The sequence below is a fragment of the Gymnodraco acuticeps genome, unplaced genomic scaffold, assembly GCF_902827175.1.
Source record: "Gymnodraco acuticeps unplaced genomic scaffold, fGymAcu1.1, whole genome shotgun sequence".
Taxonomy (NCBI): Eukaryota; Metazoa; Chordata; class Actinopteri; order Perciformes; family Bathydraconidae; genus Gymnodraco; species Gymnodraco acuticeps.
The window spans coordinates 1-20,908 of NW_022992128.1; the positions used below are offsets into that span (position 1 = coordinate 1).

The 20,908-nt window shown below is 41.1% G+C and overlaps 1 protein-coding gene across 1 annotated transcript in view; it reads right to left on the reverse strand.

Annotated features, from left to right (window-relative positions):
* Positions 1-598: 598 nt before the first annotated feature.
* Positions 599-20,908, reverse strand: part of LOC117538084 (TBC1 domain family member 8-like) — a gene marked incomplete at its 3' end in the record, with an annotated part of 32,344 nt that continues 12,034 nt past the window's right edge. Inside the window, 10 exon segments of the mRNA XM_034203612.1 lie at positions 599-716; positions 1,685-1,752; positions 1,755-1,895; positions 2,784-2,934; positions 3,785-3,934; positions 4,493-4,690; positions 8,308-8,515; positions 14,147-14,387; positions 16,978-17,206; positions 20,197-20,315. Of these exon segments, the coding sequence (XP_034059503.1) occupies positions 599-716; positions 1,685-1,752; positions 1,755-1,895; positions 2,784-2,934; positions 3,785-3,934; positions 4,493-4,690; positions 8,308-8,515; positions 14,147-14,387; positions 16,978-17,206; positions 20,197-20,315 (1,623 nt within the window).

Here is a 20,908-nt window from a genome sequence, read left to right on the forward strand (position 1 = left end):
CTGTTTTAAAGGTTAAAGCGATTATCAAAAGTAATGCCTTCGAGATAAATCACTTAATCTAACTAGGAAGTATTTGCTGTGCGGATCCAACAGGATGTGTGTTTGCTCTGCTATAGAACAACAATGCCCTCCGAAAACTATTAAAACCTGCATGTAGACAAACACCGATATTATTAAATTACAAAAGAGTCAATTGATAACTTCCATGTGTGTCTTTAGTGGGTTAGGGAAATTGTTATTGCTAAATAAAACAAGTCAAAAAAATATTTATCCTTCACATCCAAATTCCCAGAAGACAATCAGTGCCGTTTAAATATGAACATAAATATCTTGAGTTTAAAAGAAAGAGGAAATTGTTTCTAAAGCACCCTGCTGGGAGGAATACGGTGCTTCACAAACACAGGAAATGAGCCTTGTTTATTATAGAGGCCAAAGATAAGCACTGTGGGTCTTTTGGTGTCTGAGAGGCGGCAGAATCAGACAAAACAACAACAACAACAACAACACACTGTGGTTACGTGACTTTAAACAAGGAGCAGCTACTGTAGGAGGATGAAGTGAATATATATTTTTAAAGCTTGTTTTTTGGACGTCTCACCTATGACTCTGCGGTTGAAGTAGTCGGGCAGCATCAGTTCGCAGACGGCCACCAGCAGCCAGAACGCTTCTTCTTCTTTGGCGTAAAGCAGCAGCACCGACGCCAGGATGTTCATCGACTGACCACAAAGACATTAGAACAACTGTTAGTTCATAAAGTGAAATAAACGGGATAATGTGCAGCGAGGCGGCGATTAGTGAAAAAGGTTGAGAGTTCTTTCTTCAATAATGACCGCCAGGCTCAGGGGTGTCAAACTCAATTTCATCGCGGGCATCATCAGCATTATGGTTGCACTCAAAGAGCCGGTTCTAACTTTAAGACTATATAAATATACATATATAAATATACAATAGATATAAAATAATGTATTATGTCACATTATTGCCTCTGCATTGGATTATTATCAGATAGGGTAATAACTTCATAATTAACTACGTCTGAAAGCAGAAGTCTACGGCAAATAATTGCAAGTCTCAGTGCCATGTCACAAAATGAGATGCATTGTGGGACATGTAGTTTATGGGCAACGTATTATATTCTTTGCAAGCTCTTGGGGGTTCGAGCTGCAAATTATCCCTTACTTCTATTATTACAATACACTATGTACATTTCCCAAAGATATTGAAGTGACTGTTAATTTGTATATTTGATTATTGTGCTTTTATTTATGTCTTAATGTGTGCATATGTATACATGTGTGAGGGCGGCTGTGGCTCAGTAGCTAGAGTGCTGGACTTCGAATTAGGGGGTAGCTAGTTCGAGTCCCACTGCAGTCAGCATGTCGTTGTGTCCCTGAGACACTTCACCCAAATTGCTCCTGTGGGGATTGTCCACAGTACTGAATGAGTAAGTCGCTTTGGATAAAAGCGTCTAACAAGTGACATGTAATGTAATGTAATAGATATATATACATATTTTTATATATATTTGTATTTTTGTATTGGAGATTGTGGGAAACGGTATTTCGATCTCGCTGTACACACAAACTGAAAGATTGACAATAAAGTTGACTGACTATTATGAGTATCAAGGAACCCCCATGCAGTCACATCCCTGTCTCTGCACAGCGCCCCCCGGTGGTCGTACCTGGCAGTATCCGATCTTGGGGTTTCGGTGGGCGTATGCGGTGAGTACCTCCTCGCGCGGCGATGCCGGGGGTTCTGGAAGGCAGGATGGTCGGGCAGCGAGCGGTGCAGATCCCGCTCGATCTCGTCTGTGGTCAGGCTGATCTGACCCATCGACTTCTGCACCAGACCGCTGTAGTAGCCGGGGTGGGCCTCCAGCTCCGAGTACGCGTCTGCAACAAAAACAACTTTTCTTTGTCACATTATAACTGTTTTTAAAATGAGGAGAAAGCAAAACACACATGCTGTTTATGGTTATCTCTATAAAAAAAAATGAAATCCCTTCCACTTCCAGTACTTTGCTAACTTAAGACTTTTTTGAAAACTTTACTAGATTAAGACTTTTTAGCCTAAAGAAAATCTAATCAAAACAGGATAGACAGTAAAGGTCATCAAGATGCTGAAAATATGATTATATGAGGAAGACCTTTTAGTTTCCTTTACTGTGCATCCCATTAGGTTTTATAGAAAAGTAACTCATCGCATTAAATGTAGTGCAGTAGAAAGACAAGATGATTGAGGAGTTTAATTTAAGTTTAAGTTTTAAGTTTAAGGAGTGTAATTTGTTACATTCAACCACTGATGTTTTCTATCCACACTAAGGTGCGTTAAACTACTGTTTCTGTAACGCAGTGTGCAGGACTTTGCATAGCCTCATGTGTGTGTGTGTGTGTGTGTGTGTGTGTGTGTGTGTGTGTGTGTGTGTGTGTGTGTGTGTATGTATGTATGTATGTATTGTGTGTGTGTGTGTGTGTGTGTGTATGAATGTGTATTTGTGTATTTGTGTGTGTGTGTGTGTGTGTGTGTGTGTGTGTGTCCTAGCATGACTATAATTGTGGGGACCTAAATCTGTTTACACAGTCACGTGTGGGGACTCGCCTCACTTATGGGGACAAAATGGAGGTTCCCATGAGGGGAATCATTAATTTTAGGGTGAAGACTTGGTTAGGGTTAGGCATGTGTTGGTTATGGTTAAGGTTAGGATAAGTCTCCAGGAAATGCATGAAAGTCAATGTAATGTCCCCTGAAGTGATGTATGGTGTGTGTGTGTGTGTGTTTACCTGACAGCGTCATCCACAGCTCCCCCCTCAGAGACTCTGGGATCCCCATGGCAACGAGTCTCTGTGTCTTGTCCGTTCGAAACATTGTGACGCCGCGACCGAACTCTGAGAAGTGATCGTCCCACAGACGCTGCTTCACCTCCTCCACGCTCTGAACACACAAACACACACACATATTTAGAAAAGGGATGGACATATGGAAGAGCACATGTTGATGTGGTCGAGGTTTATTTTCTTAATATGAGACTTTTGATTTGTTTTTATTACTGATTTTTGTTCTGTCATGTCACGTGACTTGAATTTTGAATTGCGCCATCCCTTATACTATCTCTTAACGTCTCCCTGCCGACAGGGACACCCCTCCTGGCATGGTCCTTGGAAGATGCGGCGTGTTTTTATTTTTTTCGTGACAGGAACGCGCTTTGCTAGCGGCGAAAATAATCCCACCAGACTCCTTTGCCCCTCCAACAGAGGGATGTCCTTGTCCTTTTCGTTATTTCAAGCTATAAAAACTCGATCTTCTCTCAAATTATTTTATTTTTTTGGACGCCCTCGGCTCGAGTTCAGGGCGTTCCGAGCTGAATAAGAGCGTCAAATTACGGCAAGACCCCCCCCTGGCGGAAACGCTGGTCGCCGGTTCACGTCCCGATCGGACCAAAAAATACGGAGTGTGGACTAGTACTGGAGAGGAGCCAGTTCACCTCCTGGGCCACTGCCGAAGTGCCCTTGAGCAAGGCACCTAACCCCCAACTGCTCACTGGCGCCGGCTAGACTGGCTGCTTCCGCTCTGACCTCTCAACTGCATGTGCATGAGTGCATATAACTGTGTGTATTTGTATATATGTGCATGTTGTAAAAAGTGTGTACTGTGTGTACTGTATGACCTGTATAAAAACACATGTGTGTGTACAACTGAATTTCCCCCTCGGGGGATTAATAAAGGTCCATCTCCATCTTCTTCTATATGTGAGTTTGATTTGAGCTAAATTACTCCTCTCCACCTTGTTGCCGTTGGTTCCCGGTTGGTTTTGGTGGAAGGCCGTCATCAGAGCCTCGCTGTTGACGGTGTTTCTGAGAACCTGCTCTTCGATCTCCTCTTCATCAGACTGCCCCGTGTCGTAGTAGAAAGTGTAATAAGGTGTCGGGGACCTCTGAAAAAATAAATTGTGGAGAAAAACATCATCAGTTTCTCACAGAAAAAAATCCAAATGTCAAAACTGAGCGGTCAAACTAATTTATTTTAACATTAAAAGGTTTAAAAGTTGGTTTTCACGATCAGATGTATTTCATTTCATATTGACGTCATCCAAAATAAAGTCATCAGGTTACATTGATGCTAATATACTTCTCTGGCCCGTAAGTAACCTTTTAATGAAGTTCAAGAAACATCCATTAAACTGGGAAACTGGATAGAAGATACCGGCATACAAGATGGAAAGCAAAATAAAGACTGATGTATTTTTGGTTTGGACTTTAAACTGATTTCTAGTAACTGGTCACTTCTTTTTATTACAATTTTTAGCATTATTTTGTAATCTGCCATATGTCTAATGTTGGGGAATGTCCGGTTGTGTTTGTGTAATGTGATAAATGTAAAAAATCAACAAAAAAGTTAGTCCTCTTAGAACTTGTATTTCACCGAGAACACCTGGTGCTCGTGCTGCTTCCCGTCCTCACAGTCAGGTTGTTATCTCTGCCGCCACACGTACCATGCTCCTCTTGCCGTCCTTCTTGCCTCTGAACATGGCCTGTTTCCACTGCAGAGATCGCAGTCTGGCGTTCAGGTTTTCCACGAGCTCGTCTCGGTCATGCAGGTCGATCAGCTGGAAAGCTTTCTTACTGCGGACGCTCACGATGACGGGGTGAGGCAGCAGGCTGGTGCTCTCCGCTTTCTCTATGGACAACACCTGAGGGAGGGAAACAAGCATAACAAATAAGAATACATTAAAACCAGGAAAACCTACTTTGGATGACTGGATTGACATTGTTTATGATACTTTTAAGATGGAAAGGATTACCCTTGCTTTGAGATTGCAACAGGGAATCTTTTTGTCACGATGGGAAAAATGTATAATATATGTTACACCAATACGACCATCATTTGTCTAGAAGGGACTTTTATTACTATATTAGTTCTATGCCCCCCTTGTTTGAATAAGTTGCAGGTACACCCCCATAACCCTGTTTGTGTTTATGTTCATACTGTATGTTATAGCATGTTTGAAGGTCAGTGAGGCCTCTGTTATCCACAAATACGTATGTTTGATTTGTGATTTCACCGTTAACTACAGGAGGCTTACAGAGAATATTGTATTGACTGTATACATGTGAAAAGCTGAATTCAAAAAGAATTCAAAAATAAGAATATAAATATCTTAATACTTGTGTTTGCAAAGCACTCAGAATTGCTTTTGCAGCGACACAATTCCCATCGAATTACGTCGCTGAAGAGGCTCAGTTTGGTTCTGATACTTGTGACTCGTTCCCAATGATCAGTCCATCTTGAAGATCTTGTTCCATCCAATTTAATAACACAAATAAACAAACAAATAATAACACCATAAGGTCCACTAAAGCTACATGTATCTGAACCAAATCCCCCTCTTTGTCCATCAGCACACAACAGGTCGACTAAATACCTTAAACCACACCCATGTGACAATGCAGGAAGTGACTAATGTAGTGTTAACAATTAATGATAACATTTTAAATAATCAACAATGGCTAAATAGGCATTTTGGCTCCGACAGCCTTGTTGTTGAAATGTGCCAAATACATTCTTATGACAGAACAGATCATATTTAGAGCAGAAAGATAATGTCATGTTTTTAAATCAAATCAAATCAAGTTTTATTTGTAGAGCACATTTAAAAACGATGTTGGTCGAGCCAAAGTGCTGTACATGTAATTTAAACACATAAAAACACATTACATCACAATAAATCACAACAGATAAAAACAACACATGGAACAGTCAGGAGTCGTGCTCCGCTCTAACTAGAAGGCCAGGGAGAAGAAGTGAGTCTTTAGTGAGGATTTAAAAACCCCTAGTGTCTGGGCAGACCTCACATGGAGGGGCAGAGTGTTCCAGAGCCTGGGGCCAGCTGCTGCGAAGGCTCGGTGCCCTCGGGTTTTGAGCCTGGTCTTAGGCACCATCAGCAGCAGCTGGTCAGCCGACCTTAAAGCTCTGGCTGGGGTGTAGCGATGAAGGAGTTCAGCTATATAGGCCGGAGCTCATTTAGGGCTTTAAAAACAAATAAAAGGATATTAAGTGATAACGGAGCTCAGCAGTATTTATTCCTCTACATTTGAAGAAGCTGAACTAGTCCTGTCACAAAGCAAACACCACGTACATGACTCCAGAATTGAACATCCCCCCTCTGCACTGCAACGTGTGAACATTACCAGCCACAGGGAACCAATCCGTGTTACTCTTTAACCAGCAGCAGGCCGAGTAAACACACACTGTTTAACAAGCTGCAGCAATACTTGATGGAAAACACAGAGTGTCTCAGATAAACACTGGAGTTAAGTCTCTCAGGGTCAAAGGACAGACTTGTAACTGTACAAGACCAGGGAACAGTTAAAGTCAATACAGTGGAGGAGATTGGCTAAAAAGAATAAGTGTTTTGTACTTCCAGAAGGAGATTGTGTTGTATCTATCATTAGTTTTCAGCTTCCAGAAACACACACTGTTTAATTCTGCGATCTGGAGGTCATGGGTTTCTACGTTCAGGGTGACTTATCACTCAATACTAATAAAGTCACATGACCAATGTTCTTGGACTTCTGTTTCACACTTCCCGTAGGCCTTTACATTATGACAGAGAAATACAAAAAAGATATGGCTGTATTTACTGTTAATCTGTAAATGTAGCCGTATCATTTCATAAGGGGTCATGGAGCCTGGCCTAGTTTAGACATTTGTTATCTTATGAGGCATTCAAAGACACCACCCTGGGAGTAATCTTAAACATTTAGACTTTTAGGAGAACCACCTGAATGCACCATTAGCTCTTCTGTTGAACTAAGTTAGAAAACATACAATAATGCATCCTTAGAGCCTCGTGGACCACCAAGTGTGGGTCAAGTTGTTCATGTGAGGCTCACTGGTCTTCAGTCCTTTAGAGCTTATGACTTAAAAAAGGTCTGAAACGGCACAAAGCCTACATACTATACTACGTGATATTTTCATTGACGTTGCTACTACTGTAGCTACTGTGCAGAGATGGCAAAAGTACACACATCCTTTACTCAAGTAGAAGTACAGATACTCGTGTTTAAAAATACTTTGGTAAAAGTAGAAGTACTGACTAAACTTCTTTACTCAAGTAAAAGTAAAGAAGTATGGGCTTTGAAATGAAACTTAAGTAAAAAGTACCCATAACTAGCAGCTGCTTTAAAGAGTACCTGACCTCCCTTTATATTAATAGAACAATAATGTCATTGTTAGCTAATGAATGTTTCCATGCTGAACAACGGCAACATGACAACGTTTCCATTGGTCCCTCTTCTTTAGAGAAGACCAGGAAAATGATGGATACACGGATCGTTGTTCAAATCAATAGGCACGCAATGACTCTAAAGAATAATGATCACGCATCAAACACACATTCAGACTAAAGGAACCAGCTGTTTGGAAAATGAGAGAAGTAGAAAGTACAGGTATTTGAGTTCAACATGTAAGAAGTAGAAAGTACAGGTATTTGAGTTCAACATGTAAGAAGTAGAAAGTACAGGTATTTGAGTTCAACATGAGAGAAGTAGAAAGTACAGGTATTTGAGTTCAACATGTAAGAAGTAGAAAGTACAGGTATTTGAGTTAAACATGTGAGAAGTAGAAAGTACAGGTATTTGTGTTCAACATGTAAGAAGTAGAAAGTACAGGTATTTGAGTTCAACATGTAAGAAGTAGAAAGTACAGGTATTTGTGTTCAACATGTAAGAAGTAGAAAGTACAGGTATTTGAGTTCAACATGTAAGAAGTAGAAAGTACAGGTATTTGGGTTCAACATGTAAGAAGTAGAAAGTACAGGTATTTGAGTTCAACATGTAAGAAGTAGAAAGTACAGGTATTTGAGTTCAACATGTAAGAAGTAGAAAGTACAGGTATTTGTGTTCAACATGTAAGAAGTAGAAAGTTCAGGTATTTTGGGTTCAACATGTAAGAAGTAGAAAGTACAGGTATTGAGTTCAAACATGTAAGAAGTAGAAAGTACAGGTATTTGAGTTCAACATGTAAGAAGTAGAAAGTACAGGTATTTGTGTTCAAAATGTAAGAAGTAGAAAGTTCAGGTATTTGTGTTCAAAATGTAAGAAGTAGAAAGTACAGGTATTTGGGTTTAAAATGTAAGAAGTCAAAGTTAAAATTGGTCAGAAAAACAAGTAGTGGAGTAAAGTACTGATACCAGAACAATGTACAAAGTATTTGTACTCCACTGCTTCCCACCTCTGCTACTGTGCATATGACAATAAAGCGTTGAATGTGATGACCCCTCAGTGGTGCTGTGATGCAGGGACGTACCTCTGAGAGGGGGATGAGCAGGGTGCAGCTGCCCTCCTCTCTGCTGGAGAAGCACAGGTAGCAGTCGGTGGTGTAGAGGGTCCCGGCCGTGTGGCAGCGAGCGTGGGGGGTCCACACCGAGCAGGAGGCCACCTCGTGGAGCCTCTCCCCTCGAGGGAGGCGAAACAACGCCAGCACGTACTCCCGTATCGCCTGCTCCTCCAGGATCCTGGGGAAGAAGATGGTGAGGGAGAAAATGTTATGGTTATAGCCAGTGGCGTTTTCTCCCGGAGGCCAAGGGAAGCCAGGCTTCCCCTGTTTTTTCGGATTGTAGTTATAATTTAAATAAATAAATAAAAACACTTTGTTTTGTTTCGATCATTCTCCTTTGCTGTGTGTTGCTGCCGGCCCGTCTCTCCCCCATTCTCATTGAGTATTTTACAAAGAGTGAAACAGCGCCCCTCTAGATGTTATGGTGAAATAGTAGATTGCACTCACTGTTGCGAGAGGAGGCCAGCCGAATCTGGCTTCCCGTGGTGAAAAAAAATGGAGGGATTGACCAATCAGATGAGGCTCACGTGATACCCCTGCCAACCTGTGATTGGTCAGGGCCATGCCAAGGGAAGTCAGAGGCGGCTGGCTTCCCTTGCCTCACAATCCAATCAAATCGCATAGTGCTGCAGTGACGCGTCCTAAAATCCGGAAGTAAGCTGCGCTCGGTTTCCCTCGACAAAAAAGCAATGAGATTTCTCCATAGGATTTAGGAAAATAGCTCGAAATAAGGTCAGTGGAAAACGAACCTGTTGGATAAATGCAAGTTTTGTTCAGTTGGATAATATCCACATGTCTACCCTACTTTTATAATTTTCTAATCATAAATCTAATCGATAGAAGATAGATAGCGCCACTGCATCACTCTCACCGCCGTTAGAAAGTAGCAAGCAACTGAATCAAGTGCAATTATGGAGGGTGGAGATTTGGAGTATTTCATCAAAAATAATTGTACTAAACTTCCGCTACAGCAGCAACAACAAATACAATCTGATGACAGGCCGATGCCCAAACTGGAGCTGTGTACAGAGAGGAAAAAAGGAGTGAATCGGACGTAAAACGTCAAAGGTCTCCTGATTTAGTTTGTGAATGAATGCTTATTAGAGTTTCGGCTGGAGAGTGCGTGCGGACCTGTCGGTTAGATAACAGGCGTGTGTGAGTCCTGCATCTGATACAAATGTGTGTAAAATGATACACCACACCCCCGACCCAAAAGAAAGGACGTATTATTGGCTTCCCCAAAAAAAATTCCCACGCCACGCTACTGGTTATAGCGCTGATCAGTCTTGCACTAATGCACATTTCTCAAAGTTATTGAAGGGACTGTTATTTTGTATATATTGATTGTTGTGCTTTTATTTATGTCTTAATGTGTGCATACGTATAACTGTGTCTGTTGATTGTGTATATATATATATATATATAGGTATATACATATTTTTATATACATTTGTATATTCGGGATTGTGGGAAACGGTATTTCGATCTCTCTGTCTGTACACACAAACTGGAAGATTGACAATAAAGTTGACTTTGACCGACCAATCAGAGGGGAAATAGTGGTGGGTAGCCTGAGCAAAAACAACAAAAACATTTAGAGTTGAATAATGGACAGAGAGAAAAGTTTGGGGAGCAAAGATGTACCAGGAATCAGTTTAAAAAATGTTTTAGGTGATAGAAAATGTACAATGTCCGCGTGAATATTTACTTCATTTCTTGGCTTAAAATTGACTGGTGGACCATGAATGCATTTTTTTTTTTTTAAATCAGCACATCGCTTCATTATTTGATTGTTTTGAATACATTGTTGTTATAATTCACGATCATATCACTTAAAGGTGGGGTAGGTAATTTTGGAGAAACCAGCTCGAGTGCGCTAGAATTTGAAAAAACACAACCGGAAAAAATCTGCCACTTCCTCACAGAGCCCCTCCTCCAACACACACGAACGCGCACATGACCAATGAGGGCACGAGATAAGTTTGTGCCCAGATGGAAGGCTGACAGGCAGGTAGACCATCCAGTTACTTTAGCCGGCTCAGATGATTGGTCGTGCTTTTTACAGATGACATTTTTTTATGGATTTTTTGTCAAAGCACTTCAGATATTCATTGCTATCGGGATGTTAAGAGCATTCCATAGAATATAACAACAAGTGTATCTCGAGCATCAAACTTACCTCCCCCACCTTTAATTATATCTTAATGATTTCCAAAAAGTGATTATGTATTTTCTTAGTGGGTGTTGGAGTTTATTCATAGTGATTACAAAGGAACTGATATATGTTATTCCCGTGTTTTTAGTTGTATGTTTGCCTTTCTCTGTGATTTCCCATTCAGTATCCCATATCACCTGCATGGTCATTTCCTACTTTCTTTTCTTTTTTTACACCATTCTGGACTCTCTGTGGTTTCTCTGTACCTTTTCATTTCTTCTTCCTCTTTTCAGTTTCATTCTCTTGATGCAAGACTAGAGAGACTAGAAAACATATGTCTGTGTTGTGGTTTGCCAGCCACATACATCTCAGGTTACTTTAACTCCACTTCCTGTTTTGGTTTTGAGGTTTTTACATAGACAGGAATAAATAACCCTGAGTATCACAGTGGCGTCTGAGAGCAAAGAGCCATGCTGTTTGTGCATCAAGGCAAATCAAGGGTGTTAAAGTGCTTGATAGGAAACCTAAAAGAGATTAAAGTACATAAAGAAATACTAAAAATACACATCTCATCGGTGTCTTAACTCAGCTATCTGTTAAGACTTATAGAAAGGTCTTGAGTCAAGAGATTAGGTTTCTCCCGCACACTGTCGTTTAAAATGTATTAGTGACGCACCTTTTCTATAAAAAAAGTACAATAGCAAGAATTTTTTCGAGCCTCCGTTGTAAGTAATACTGCACTGACTCCAAATGAGTCAAATCGTTGTCAGTGCTGCAAACAAAAGAGAGAAATCTGTTTAGTTGTATTGGCCAAAGTGAAGTCATAACGGGTGGTTTTTAGTCTGCAACAAAAGATGTATAACCTTTGTTGAAGTGATATCAATGGAGAGCTAATTCCACCATTTAGAGCAGGGGTGGGGAACCTTTTTCCTCTCAAGGGCCATTTCAATTTTTACAACATCCTCCGAGGGCCGTATACACGTTATTGACCTCTGCTTAAAAATACTAAAATCACAGATTCATTTCGCCTTTCTTTCATGCTGTGCAAAGAAAAAACAACCTCTTAATCCAGATATCTTACCATGACTCGGTTGTGGCATGACCACCAAAACAGAAAGATATAGGACACAAGATGTGTGCAAAAGTATTTAGTTTCCTATCCATGTGGACATGATTTAAGTGTGTTTAAACATTTTTTAAAAGTTGAAGCAGATTTATTTTTCTTTATGGATATTTTACAAATCACTCCCCTTTCAAACTGTGTTCTTGTTTATTAATAACAACTTTGTTTTACTGTCATATTAGTATTTTATACCTGTTTACTTTATTCTCTTATTTTTTTATAACTATAATGATCATATAAAGATGTGCCTTTACCTCACTGGTTGGAGAAAAAGCTTCTTATATTCGTTAGCATAGCTAGCTAACCAGATGCTAATAACCAGAGTTGGGTGTAATAATATTACTTTTGTCGGTAACGGAGTAGTGTAACGCGCTACTTTTATAATTCAGTAATCACACTACAGTTACTAACATTAACCCGACACGCGTTACTTCGTTACTTACTAAAATCAGTCATAATCACACTGACAGACAAGAGGGGTTTCCGCCGCAGGTTTATATGGTTTATATGTACGTAATCTGCGCGTCCACATCTCCACGTGCAGTTCTGCATAAACTGGAGGTCTGACCATTACTTTTGAGTTCGTCCGAAGAATAGACAGGAATGTGACGGTGAGGTGCAAACTGTGTCCAGGCCAGAAGCTGTTATCCACTGCTGTAAACACCACGTCAAACCTCAACAAACACCTGCAAAGAACACATGCTAAGGTGAAGCTAACGCACATGCTATTTGTTGTTTGTTTATATCACGCAGTCTGTTCTTCTTCTCTGTCTTCCGGTTGTTGCCTGTTTTGAATTACGAATACACACTACCGCCGCCTGCTGGTAAGGAGAGTTATTGTCACTCACGCATGCGCAGTTCGTACGTGCTCGGCGAGTAAAGTATGTGTAGAGAGTAACGAAGTAGTGTAATATATTACTTTTTTTTAAAGTAATATATTTTTTAAAAATAGTAACGACCCCATCCCTGCTAATAACAACAAAGTTATTGACTGTATGATCAGAATGACAGATGAACAGATCGCCACTGGGCTTTCAACTAAAGACACAGCCACGCAAAAACGGCGGCATGTGTACGGCTCCTTATGGGTACTGCAATTTCTGGAAGTGCTGGAGTGACGTTCTGGTGCTCTCCGTCAGAACTACACCCATGTCAGTCGAGACATATACCACGTGATGACATGTTAGGGTCGTGTTGTGTTCAAGGACCCTGACCTTGGCCAGGAAAAACAGGCACTTGCTTGTTTAATTTTTTTCTTTTTTGCTTGTGTTTAGAAATTACCTCGAGGGCCGTACCAAATTGTCTCGCGGGCCGTATACGGCCCGGGGGCCGGAGGTTCCCCACCCCTGATTTAGAGCCAGGATAGCAATCAGTAGCTAAGCACATTAGCTTGAATTAGGGCAAACCATTTGAATGCTGGTGCAACAGATCAGGGCCGGCCCTGACCAATTTGCTGCCCTAGGCAAGATTTTAACTGGTGCCCCCCCCCCCCCAAAATGCAGACACTCACTATGACTTGCGCATGCATGCACGTGCACGGTTGTGGCATGACCACCAAAACAGGAAGATATGGACACAAGATGTGTGCAAATGTATTTAGTTTCCTATCCATGTGAACATGATTTAAGTGGGGGTGGACCTAACCTACTCTAGGGGGGTCCGAGGGCATGCTCCCCCGGGAAGATTATTTTTTAAATATTGAAGTGAAAAGCATCAATCTGGTGCACTTTGAGAGCAACATGAAGAGATCTATGGATACATCTCTCAACACCATATGAAACAGAACTGTAAACAGATTTACTTTTTCTTTATGGATATTTTACAAATCACTCCCCTTTTAAACTGTATTCTTTCTTATTAATAACAACTTCTTTTTGCTGTCATATAGTATTTTATACCTGTTTTTCATCTATTCTCTTATTTTTTTTATATTTTATAACTATAATGATTATATAAAGGTGTGCCTTTATCTCACTGAGGTTATCAGAGCCTCTCAGTCTTTCAGGAGAGAGCTCTCTAAAGCTCTCCCCCCCCCCCCCCCCCCCCCCCCCCCGGCCGCTTACACAGTAAATTCCAATGTTAATAAAAGCTGTATACGTTTTTTGGGGGTTTGATTTATTTTAAATTAACACTAATACAAAATTAAAACCTATAATTGCACACTAAAACCATTATTTCAAAAAAAGAACTAAAAAAAACCTCTGGTTTTTACTGGGGCAGTTCAACTTGATTTTTTTTGGGGGGGGGGGGGGGGGTTGCGCCATAGTTCATGGGCGGCGTACGAAGAAAAAAATTGTTGGCGCCCCCGATGGGTTAATGCGCCCTTAGCGTTCGCCTATACTGCCTATGCCGAGGGCCAGCCCTGCAACAGATCTTATTTCCTGCAATATTCCGAAATCCAATGCTTTTAGACAAGGGAGCCCTTGCGATGCTAACCTCCAGCTCCACCTGCAAAAATACGTCACCCCTGCATCGCTCCGTTCATTTTCAAATGAGGTGTATGTGAGTGTGATAAAGCAGAGCTCTCTGACCTCTTGGTGATGCGTGCCGGCTGCTGCAGCACTCGGTCCAGCTCCAGGCCTTCGCTGTCCAGCAGCCGCCTGAGGGCGATGTCCGCCAGCTGACCTATGACCCCGAACGCCTCGTCCAGGTTCAGGAACATGGAGAACTCCCTCTGTCTCTTCCGGGTGTTGATCCGGATGGCCTCCGTCATCAGACCGCTGGAGACCCGCTCCAACCGCGTCACCTCCGCCCAGGGGATCATAAACTTCACTGAGGGACAATAAACATTGAAAGACCAATTTAAAGATGGTGTCGCTAAGAAAAAGCTCATCTAAAAAGATAAGATAAGATAAGAAGTACTTGTTTGATCCCAATTTGGGGAATGTTTGCGTTGCAGCAGCATAAAAAGACACGGCATTGAGCAAAAAAAATTCAAAGAAATAAACATTCCATAATTCAAACATCTCAATAGAAATAAAATAGCATTAAAAAAAGTTATAGTAACAAAATATAAAGCAGGATATTAAATATACATAAGTAGTACTTTCCAGTAATTCCAGCGCCTTCATGTTTTTCATTTTTTGTAAAGCACTATGAATTGCCTTGTGTTGAAAAGTGCTATATAAATAAACTTGCCTTGCCTTGCCTTGCCTTGCCTTGCCTAAGTATGTGAGGAATGGAATATTAAATTGGGTATAAATGTAAAATGTTCACTGTGATTTTAAGTCCAGTTGTCCAAGAAGCTATGGAGCAGATCCTTCTCTGCCAGCCAGAGGTGTGTTCACACTTTCTCATGTGTAGTCCCAAAATACGTGAGAATAATGATTTGTAAAAATTAATAATTGTGTGTAATTCAGTCTTTTGATTAATATCCTAGCCCTGTCTTTAGTGTACGGACCTTCCTTCCCCAGCAAGAAGGCGTAGAAGGCCAGGTGGTTGATGCTGAGCTACTTCATTATTTGATTGTTTTGAATATATTGTTGTTATTAATTCATCTTCATTTAACTTAACTATATCTTTAGGATTTCAATAAAGTGAAAGAAGTGTTTTTAGTTCAGTTGGCCTTTCTCTGTTACTTTCACATTCAGTATCCCATATCACCTGCATGGTAATTTCCTACTTTTTTTACAACATTCTGGACTCTTTGTGGTTTCTGTGAACCCTTTCATTTCTTCTTTAAAAAAAAAGAAGATTATTGTGTGTAATTCAGTCTTTTGGTTAAAGGTCAGCTATTATGCAAAATCCTCTTCTTCATGTCTCTTCTACATCAACATGTGTCCCCTCTTCTTCATGTCTCTTCTACATCAACATGTGTCCCCTCTTCTCCATGTCTCTTCTACATCAACATGTGTCCCCTCTTCTTCATGTCTCTTCTACATCAACATGTGTCCCCTCTTCTTCATGTCTCTTCTACATCAACATGTGTCCCCTCTTCTTCATGTCTCTTCTACATCAACATGTGTCCCCTCTTCTTCAGTGTCTCTTCTACATCAACATGTGTCCCCTCTTCTCCATGTCTCTTCTACATCAACATGTGTCCCCTCTTCTTCATGTCTCTTCTACATCAACATGTGTCCCCTCTTCTCCATGTCTCTTCTACATCAACATGTGTCCCCTCTTCTTCATGTCTCTTCTACATCAACATGTGTCCCCTCTTCTTCATGTCTCTTCTACATCAACATGTGTCCCCTCTTCTTCATGTCTCTTCTACCTCAACATGTGTCCCCTCTTCTTCATGTCTCTTCTACATCACATGTGTCCCCTCTTCTTCATGTCTCTTCTACATCAACATGTGTCCCCTCTTCTTCATGTCTCTTCTACATCAACATGTGTCCCCTCTTCTTCATGTCTCTTCTACATCAACATGTGTCCCCTCTTCTTCATGTCTCTTCTACATCAACATTGTCCCTCTTCTTCATGTCCCTCTACATCAACGTGTGTCCCCTCTTCTTCATGTCTCTTCTACATCAACATGTGTCCCCTCTTCTCCATGTCTCTTCTACATCAACATGTGTCCCCTCTTCTTCATGTCTCTTCTACATCAACATGTGTCCCCTCTTCTTCATGTCTCTTCTTCATCAACATGTGTCCCCTCTTCTTCATGTCTCGTCTACATCAACATGTGTCCCCTCTTCTTTCATGTCTCTTCTACATCAACATGTGTCCCCTCTTCTTCATGTCTCTTCTACATCAACATGTGTCCCCTCTTCTTCATGTCTCTTCTTCATCAACATGTGTCCTCTCTTCTTCATGTCTCTTCTTCATCAACATGTGTCCCCTCTTCTCCATGTCTCTTCTACATCAACATGTGTCCCCTCTTCTTCATGTCTCTTCTACATCAACATGTGTCCCCTCTTCTTCATGTCTCTTCTAGATCAACATATGTCCCCTCTGTGGAAAGAGACTCTGAAAGTTTCAGGAACAAAGATTCTCTCTCTTTTTGATCCATTTCTATAAAAACCTGTCTGAAAATGAGCTGATCAGATTTTGGCCACTTTATGATGTCATAACGATGTTTTGTCTTGAGTAACCATTAGCCAATCAGCAACCAAGTTAACCCCCCCCCCCCACCTTATCACCTGAATCTCCTCCTAGAGCACCATTGAGTTCTTTGTAACCAAATGTCTCTCAGAGGGGCGTGGGGAGGGGCTCCTTATTTTCATCTAAAGTAACAGACAGAGAATCAGCACTTTGGAAACAGGGCTGAAACAGAGGGGATTATGGGTAATGCTGCAATGATCTGTTTGGTGTTTCAGCCAATCAGATACAGGTCTGTATATATCTGAGACCTGTGATATATTGATGACAAACAGTATCATAGGGGACCTTTAAGTCAGAGCCCTGTCTTTGGTGTACAGACCTTCCTTCCCCAGCAGGAAGGCGTAGAAGGCCAGGTGGTTGATGCTGAGGTAGAGGAAGCCCTGCCGCGGCACCCTGCCCTTCCAGCAGCAGCACGAGTAATACGTCACCAGCTTCTCCGACGAAGGGAGGCCAAAGTGCAGCTCGAACTTCCTCAGCAGCTCCCTGAACTTCTCGGGGTCTTCCTCCTGAGCCGCCTGGCGCCCCCGGACCTCCTCAGCGATAAGACCCTGCAGCGGAAAAAACATGGATCACTGATAAAGGGTTTCTTCATCATTCAAAGATTCAAAGGTTTTATTGTCATGTGCACAGAGCTACAGTGTAGACATGGCAATGGAGTTCTTCTGACCTGAGCTCCTCCAACAATGCAACATATATAATCAAATACAAAAAGTAAACAAACACTGAAATAAAGCGAAAAAAAGGCAGAGTTGGAGAAGAGCAAAAGACACAATAAGTGCAATCAACAAAACGTTGCCTGTTTGGGTTTTAAGATGTTTGTTGGATCAAAGTAGAACATCTGCCTCATTGTTTAGGATAATAGGGACACACATTTTAAAGAGCAACTATGATGCTTTTTGGGGTTCTCCCTTTCCTGTAGTGTGTCATATAGGTTTTAGTGCATGTAAATGGTCTGCAAAGACTCAAATCCCTGTGTTCCTCCAGAGGGAGTTTCTCTCTGCATGAAACGCCTCCATTGTTTACTTCCTGAACATAGTGACATCACTTTGTATCATCACTGGCACTTCTATTAGCTAGTGCTCCAACACAATAGGCGCTTTCACACCGGAGTACTTTTTCCACTTTAGTTCCGAAAAAGTGCGTTCACACCAAAAAGAGCCAGAACTAAAATGTGTTCATCAGAACCTTTTCCGTCCCTGCTAGAGAGCAGGGACTTTCTGGGAGAAAAAGGTTCTCATTTCTGATTGGCTGGGCGGATTGCAAACCACGCCCCGTAAAACTCCCAAAAGGTTTTGTGAAGCCGCCATTTTATTTTCCTTGCTTTAGCATTATTAGCATTAGCATTAGCCCAGCGCAGAAACGCAGTGGTTTGCGGCCTGCCAGTAAACCCAAAGCAGAAGAAGAAGAAGTGACGTCAGCGGCTTCATTTTCCTAATCCTCCCTCAGGGACTTATTCCGGTGTGAACGCGATCTGTACTTAGTTCATGAGTACGGCAAAGTACTTGGTGTGAAAGCGCCTATTGTAAGTGATAGGCTAAGGCACGGGACATCTCTAAGCGGTTGACCAATCACAACAGAGCCGGCCAGCTAACCAATCAGAGCAGACTGGGCTCTGGTTTCAGACAGAGGGTGAAAAGAGGTGCTGCAGCAGTATGAGAAAAATAAAGAGCTTTTTGAACATTAAAGCATGGAGACATGAAGAGACACAACATACTGATATACACCTGAACATCAGCAGGAGAGGACTCTTTAAAGTAGAGACACTACATACTGATATACACCTGAACATCAGCAGGAGAGGACTCTTTAAAGTAGAGACACTACATACTGATTATACACCTGAACATCAGCAGGAGAGGACTCTTTAAAGTAGAGGACACTACATACTGATATACACCTGAACATCAGCAGGAGAGGAACTCTTTAAAGTAGAGACACTACATACTGATATACACCTGAACATCAGCAGGAGAGGACTCTTTAAAGTAGAGACACTACATACTGATATACACCTGAACATCAGCAGGAGAGGACTCTTTAAAGTAGAGACACTACATACTGATATACACCTGAACATCAGCAGGAGAGGACTCTTTAAAGTAGAGACACTACATACTGATATACACCTGAACATCAGCAGGAGAGGACTCTTTAAAGTAGAGACACTACATACTGATATACACCTGAACATCAGCAGGAGAGGACTCTTTAAAGTAGAGACACTACATACTGATATACACCTGACATCAGCAGGAGAGGACTCTTTAAAGTAGAGACACTACATACTGATATACACCTGCACATCAGCAGGAGAGGACTCTTTAAAGTAGAGACACTACATACTGATATACACCTGAACATCAGCAGGAGAGACTCTTTAAAGTAGAGACACTACATACTGATATACACCTGAACATCAGCAGGAGAGGACTCTTTAAAGTAGAGACACTACATACTGATATACACCTGAACATCAGCAGGAGAGGACTCTTTAAAGTAGAGACACTACATACTGATATACACCTGAACATCAGCAGGAGAGGACTCTTTAAAGTAGAGACACTACATACTGATATACACCTGAACATCAGCAGGAGAGGACTCTTTAAAGTAGAGACACTACATACTGATATACACCTGAACATCAGCAGGAGAGGACTCTTTAAAGTAGAGACACTACATACTGATATACACCTGAACATCAGCAGGAGAGGACTCTTTAAAGTAGAGACACTACATACTGATATACACCTGAACATCAGCAGGAGAGGACTCTTTAAAGTAGAGACACTACATACTGATATACACCTGAACATCAGCAGGAGAGGACTCTTTAAAGTAGAGACACTACATACTGATATACACCTGAACATCAGCAGGAGAGGACTCTTTAAAGTAGAGACACTACATACTGATATACACCTGAACATCAGCAGGAGAGGACTCTTTAAAGTAGAGACACTGCATACTGATATACACCTGAACATCAGCAGGAGAGGACTCTTTAAAGTAGAGACACTACATACTGATATACACCTGAACATCAGCAGGAGAGGACTCTTTAAAGTAGAGACACTACATACTGATATACACCTGAACATCAGCAGGAGAGGACTCTTTAAAGTAGAGACACTACATACTGATATACACCTGCACATCAGCAGGAGAGGACTCTTTAAAGTAGAGACACTACATACTGATATACACCTGAACATCAGCAGGAGAGGAACTCTTTAAAGTAGAGACACTACATACTGATATACACCCTGAACATCAGCAGGAGAGGACTCTTTAAAGTAGAGACACTACATACTGATATACACCTGAACATCAGCAGGAGAGGACTCTTTAAAGTAGAGACACTACATACTGATATACACCTTAACATCAGCAGGAGAGGACTCTTTAAAGTAGAGACACTGCATACTGATATACACCTGAACATCAGCAGGAGAGGACTCTTTAAAGTAGAGACACTACATACTGATATGAATTCTGAAATGAGCAGAATATCTCCTGGCACTGGTTGGTTTCACACCTTGACTTTTCCTCTGACGAAGCTGGCCCCATCCTCCTTGTTCTCGAACACAGACAGAGAGTGCAGCAGGTTGTGGATCAACCAGTCCCAGTGCTTATTCACCTCCCCTATAGCGGCTCCTGGGAGAGAAACAGATCAAAAAAGGAAAGGATATAACAGCTGTGAGTCATCTAATGACGCAACTGAGGGCAAAGAAAAACAAAGAAATCAAACAAGATATCATTATATGAGACTGTACTGTATGTCGTCTTAGATTTTGGATCACACACCAAAAAGGTGTTGTCATTTCCTGGATTTAAATGCTGCATTATAGATCAAATATGTACCATACAGTATTGTTATAACTGTTCTATTATTTGCCTTAACCAACCTGTCATTATTGAAACACATTACTGATGATTCATAACCAAGTATCTATTGTGTTGACCTACATTTAACAAAAGCATCACAAGTCCATTCTATCATTTTAAAAGCTTGTTGCCATTTGCACAACAGCTACAGCTTAGTTTTGGCAATGAAAATCCTTAGCCCAACAAGACAACATACAATATGCGTAAGACAAAAATTAAAATTGTGCAAATAAAATGCATTTTTAAAAAAATACAATATGGTAACGTTAAATAAAAAATGAAATACTGTACGGTGGATTTATTTAAAAAGAATATTAGAATTTGGGTTTTTGTTGGAAAATATTCTAATATTAGATTTATTT